Raw genomic sequence first — 5516 nt, 5'->3', positions numbered from 1 at the left:
TGTTTCAGTGCAGTATACATTATTGAACCCATCTTACTCAGTCTCTCCCCAACCCCAAGGACAGTCCCATTCTACAACAGTGACATCATGTAATATTTGTCCTTTTGTGACTGGGGAGGAACATTCTTTTAAGTGGTACAGCACTTTTCTGTCAGTTTGCTCTTCATAGATGACCTGGGGTTGCTGTGATGCTAAACCTTGTGCCATTGGAGTGTCAAGGCCATAACAGTTATCCATGGTGGACAATGTTTGGAAGCAGGAGTGGTATCCACTTCCTAAACAACACACCTCTAGAAGCTCTATGAACTTTGATAAATGACAACAAGTATATAAAGGCTTCAGGTATTTTGTTCATATGGTTGCTATGAGTCGTGCTTGACTCAATGGCAATCATCATCATCATCAACAACAACAACAATAACAATATCCCTAGTACCACAGCCTCTTCTAAACCCAGCCTCTGTTAATGTGCTGTTCTGGTCGGTTTTTGGATAATTTTCAGCATAATCTTGCTTGCATCTGATATTAATGAAACTGTTCAATAATTTCTGCACTCTGTCAGATCATTTTTCTTTGGAATGGGAACAAATATGGATCTCCTCCAGTCAGTTGGCCAGGTGATTATCCTCCAGATTTCTTGGCACTACTGGGAGAGTGTGTCAAGGGCAGAGTCTGTTTGTTGAAATATGTCAATTAGTATGCTGTCAATTCCAGTAACATTGTTTTTTTGCCAATTCTTTCAGAGAGGCTTGAACTTGTTCCTTCATAACCATATGCTCTTGATCATATGTTGTTTCATGAAATTATTCTGTATCACCCAATATTCCTCTTGTTACAGTGACTGTGTATACTCCTTCCATCTTCTTTTAATGCTTCCTGGATCATTTAATATTCTGCCTAACCATGCTTAAGTTGCAACTCGAGGTTTAAATTTGTTCTTAAGTTCCATCTGTTTAAGAAATACCAAGTGAGTTCAACCCGTTTGATTTTCTGACTCCAGCTCTTTGCACATTTCGTTGTCATACGTTGTCTTCCTGAGCTGCCCTTTGAAATCTTTTTTTCAGCTCCTTAACTTCTTGATTTCTTCCCTCTGCTTTGGCTTCTTGGAATTGTAGTGAAATATTCAGAGTCTCTTCTAACATCCATCTTGGTCTTCTCTTCCTCCTCTTTGTAATGACCTTTTGCATTCTTCATGGATGATATTCTTGATATCCTCCCACAGCTCATCTGGTCTTTGCCCATTAGTGTTCAAGCTCTCAAACCTGTTCATGATATGGTTTTGAAATTAGAGTGTGATAGAATCAAGGTCAAATTTTGGTTCCTGTGTATTTCATTATCTTTGGCTTCAGCTTGAACTTGCATATGAGTTATTGACTGTTCCACAGTCAGCACCTGGCCTAGTTTTCACAGCTGGTATTGAGTTTCTCCAGGAATTTTTCCCACAGATGTAATAGATCTGATTCCTATGCATACCATGAGATAGAATCCATGTGTGTATTCTGCATTTGTGTTTCTTATAGAAGATATTTGCAATGAATAAATTATTGAACAGACATAATGCTATCTTTCTATCTCCAGCTTCATTTCTGTTAACGAGTCCATTTCCCCCCAGTCTGTGGCTTTTCTTTTTACCCTGTTAGAAAAGTTTTTGTATGTGCCTAGGGATTTGATTATTAGAAGATCCCATTCATCTGTTTTATACTCTCCTCGTTATAGGGTTTTCAGTATGCTTGGGAGATAGTTCATGTTGTGGATTAGGACTTCTACAGTTCTTCCAAGATTTTCTCTGATGAAATTTATATTCCTTGGTTTTACTCTTAGGGCCTTGATCCACGTTGAGTTGGTTCTTGCTTGAGTTTTCTACAGAGAGTTTTCCAATTTTGTCAACACTATTTTTTAAAAAGGTTTTCATTTCCCCACTTAACTGATTTCATCTTCTTGTAAAAAATCAGTTCACCATAGGTAGATGAGCTGATTTCTGGGTTTTCAGTTCTATTCCATGGATCTATGTGTCTGTCATTGTACCAGTATTGTGCTATTTTTACCACCACGGCTGTGTATTTGGGATCAGGGAGTGAGATGCTGCCTACCTTGTTTCTCTTTTTTTTTTCCAGGAGTGTTTTGCTTATTTGGGGTCTTTTTTCATTCAGATGAAACTGGAAATTGCCTTCTCAGTCTCATTGAAGAATGAAATTGGTATCTGTGTTGGGATTGTATTGAACTTGTAGATTGCCTTTGGTAGAATTGTCATTTTCACAATATTGAGCCTTCCTATCCAAGAACATGGTATATTCTTCCATTTCTCTATGTCTTTTTTATAAAAAAAATTATTTCATTATTTTTTTTTGTGTGTACCATAAAATCAGATCTGATCGGTACATGAGAAGATTGTCCCTCCTTATCCAGTAGAGCATCTGGTGGATTCAAACCATGCACCTTTGGGATTACAGCACAGCTTCTTGCCACTAGTCATTTTATTTCTTGTAGTAATGTTTTGTCATTTTCTTTGAATAGGTGTTTGGTGTTTCTAGTTAGATTTACTCCCAAGTATTTAATCTTGTGATTAGCTATTGTGAAGGATATTGCTTTTCTTAGCTCCAGCTCTGTATTCTCTTTGTCACTGTAGAGAAATCCAACTGATTTTTGTGTGTTGATCTTGTATCCTGCTACTATGCTGAATTAGTCAACTATGTTCAGTAGTTTTCTTGCTGAGTCTTTAGGGTTTTCTAGGTATACTATCATATCATCTGCATAGAGAGATAATTTTACCTCCTCTTTGCCAATTTTGATATCTCTTATTTCCTTCTCTTGTCTTATTGCTATCACTAAGACTTCTTTTTTTTATGTTAAAATCAGTGAAAATATTTATTGTTTTCAATGTCACATATATTTGACACAGCATAAAGCATTCTTAGAATTTACTTCATTTGTATATTATAGAGTGCTTTAGATTTGTATCACCTGCATGGAGTGTAAAGACAAAAGGAAGCCCTGAAAATCTAACGCCCCAAAGGAGTCTATTCCAGGGCCAGGGCCTAACCTGCCATCCACGACCACCGAGGGACTGACTCATGTGAGGGGGTCAGGCCCAAAGCATCCTCCTCGTTCAGGTCAGACGCTAGGTCAAAGGACGCTGCTAGCACTTATTTGGTGTCAAACTGGTTTTAGAAACCCTTAACTCTGCACCTTGGTTTCTATGGCAAACTGCCATTCCTACCGTGTTGGTCTCAAGCAGAGATGCAGCAAAGCCGCTGAGCTTCATCTCTGCTAAGCCTGAGGACCGCCTCACCCTTACCAGCTGGGAGTGTTCACTTTAATGAGCCACACTGTATTTGGAGGTAAATCACTTTTTTTTTATACTATCTGCCTACAGAGTCAACTCACGATTGAGGCCCTGATTTTGTGCTGGTGGGTATATGCAATACTCACACAGTTACCCAGAAAAATCAAACGATGGAGAGAAACAAATCTATACAATGCCAGATGCTGGAAAACAGTTTTACCTATATTTACACAAGTGGGTTTTTTAAAAAGATCAGTAAACCATTTTTCCCCCCAAGATGCTTCTTATGTGATGCTATTTTTTAATCACTGTATCCATCTTTTTTCCATTATATACCTGGCAGTGGGGTAGGGTGAGGTGCTAAAAACGGCTTCCTTTGACATAGAAGTCTTTGTTTGTGTCAGGTAAGCCACGAGTGTGCTACCTGGGTGTTACAAATACCTGAATTTAATGTAACTTTCAAAAATCTTGTTACAGATTTTATAATCCCAAACTCACTACTTTAAAGCACAGTTGTTAAAATGTGTTTTCTAAAATGTCAAATCCTAATAGTTATCTCTATTCCCAAAAGTGAAGGAAGGCTCGGTAACCCTGTGTGGACACTGTCCTGAGTAGCTTTGAGTTTTCCTCCTGTAACATTCAGACACCAGAAATGGGAAATCACCGAGAAGCAAGAAAACCAAACCCCCCAGGGTTCTCACTGGGTTTTCAAAAGTTATAAAAGTTTGTGTCTTTCAAGGAGAGTTTCAAGAGAACAAGATACTTGAACATTCATGATCCAGGGGAGGGAGGTTTTAAAAGCCCCTAAGTGTCCACAGGAAAAATGAACGAAATAACCCAAAGCTCCTTGATGAGTCGGCACCAGTAAGTCAGTGCGAGAAACAGTTTGCTCTACAAGCAGTTAGTACAGAACTCAACATGATGGGATTCCTGTAACAAAACTTTAGTCTCTTTGTCTTTTGGCAATACAGCAAGTGGAATCAACACAAGAGAATTTTGGAAGAGTTTAAAGTTAACACTTAAAAAGACAAACTTAGAAAGCAAAACAGAAACTTTAGCTGCCGGATTCTATCAAGTCTCAACAGAAAAAGTGACTATTTCAAGAGGTCCTTAAGCTTAAAAGCTAATAAGTGCAGTTTACCATAAGAAGCCTGTGCCTATGAAGCGGTTTTTCTTCTTGGTTCTACTCCTTTGTCCTGCTATGTATATGCTCAAGTTTAATGAGGATGCAGAGAAACAATGGAGTAACAAAAAATAAGCCTGAGAAGTCACCAGCTAATGAAAGTCTCTTCTCTAGCTAGTCATGGCCACTTTATTTTAATACAGAGGTTTAGAAGCCTGTTTTTGGAAAAAAACAATAACCAAACCAGTCTTTTATCTTGGCTATCAGGTTCCCTGTCAAAGGTCATCAACCAAGAGACAGCTATTAATCAGACCAAGAGTCTAACGCTCCCAGGTAATGATAGGAAAAAACAAAAACCTTTACATTTCCTATTCAAACCTTTTATTCTGTTATTGTTGGTGCATGAGGAAAACGGCTTTTGCCCGTTAATTCATGGTGCCCTGGACTTCTGACACCAACTTGTTATTTAATCAACTGGGAACCAGACCAAGCCATTTTCTTCTTAGGTCTGGTCAGCTGATAAGTGGCACTTACATAACTGATGCTTTCTTTCATATAACCTTTAACAAGAACTCGTATGTTGCATTGATTATGCCCCAAGAGATGAGGGACCAGTGGTAATTCAGATGGGCACCTCTGAAAAGATTTGCCAACTTCCTGTCCCGTTCTAGCCAGATTTTTTTGAAAACCCTGGGGAAAGACTGAAATTCCCCACCAGTCTGAGACTGCATGCGGGTCTTTACAACATTAATTGGAAAAAACAAGAATCCCAACATGGCACCTAGTAGGCCTCCACAGAAGAAATCATTGACCAAGTGAGCACTGTGAGACTTTGCAGCAGGCAGGGACTCCTTAAGGGGGCCTCGAAGGCCAAAAAACAGGGCATTGCTCGATCCGTTGCGGAGAAGAATGGGCACCAGGCCTTGATAATACTCTTTAATCCCATGGCATTTTAGTGCCTTGAAAGCCTGATAAGTGTTTGTAAATTTGTCATGATGCTTGTGGTCTTGTAGCAAAGTCTGAACTCTTTCTAGTGGAGTGAAAATGGCTTCTGTTGTCCCTGCAAGCACTGCAGCCAGGCTACAAATTGCGAACTCTGGGATAATGACA

General features: G+C 39.1%; 2 protein-coding genes across 2 annotated transcripts in view; one reads left to right on the top strand and one right to left on the bottom strand.

Moving 5' to 3' along the window:
* The window catches only part of LOC102873439 (cleavage and polyadenylation specificity factor subunit 5-like), a 5723-nt gene extending 2406 nt beyond the window's left edge, over positions 1–3317 (top strand). The window contains exon 2 of the mRNA XM_006896006.1: positions 3236–3317. Coding sequence (XP_006896068.1) covers positions 3236–3317 — 82 coding nt within the window. The remainder of the gene's footprint in view (positions 1–3235) is intronic.
* Positions 3318–4957: 1640 nt separating this feature from the next.
* The window catches only part of LOC102873032 (solute carrier family 25 member 51-like), a 27593-nt gene continuing 27034 nt past the window's right edge, over positions 4958–5516 (bottom strand). Inside the window, exon 2 of the mRNA XM_006896005.1 lies at positions 4958–5502. Coding sequence (XP_006896067.1) covers positions 4958–5502 — 545 coding nt within the window. The remainder of the gene's footprint in view (positions 5503–5516) is intronic.

Source organism: Elephantulus edwardii, unplaced genomic scaffold (genome assembly GCF_000299155.1).
Source record: "Elephantulus edwardii isolate Elephantulus edwardi_28Jun2011 unplaced genomic scaffold, EleEdw1.0 scaffold00178, whole genome shotgun sequence".
Classification (NCBI taxonomy): domain Eukaryota; kingdom Metazoa; phylum Chordata; class Mammalia; order Macroscelidea; family Macroscelididae; genus Elephantulus; species Elephantulus edwardii.
This window is presented reverse-complemented; position numbering and strand designations above follow the sequence as displayed.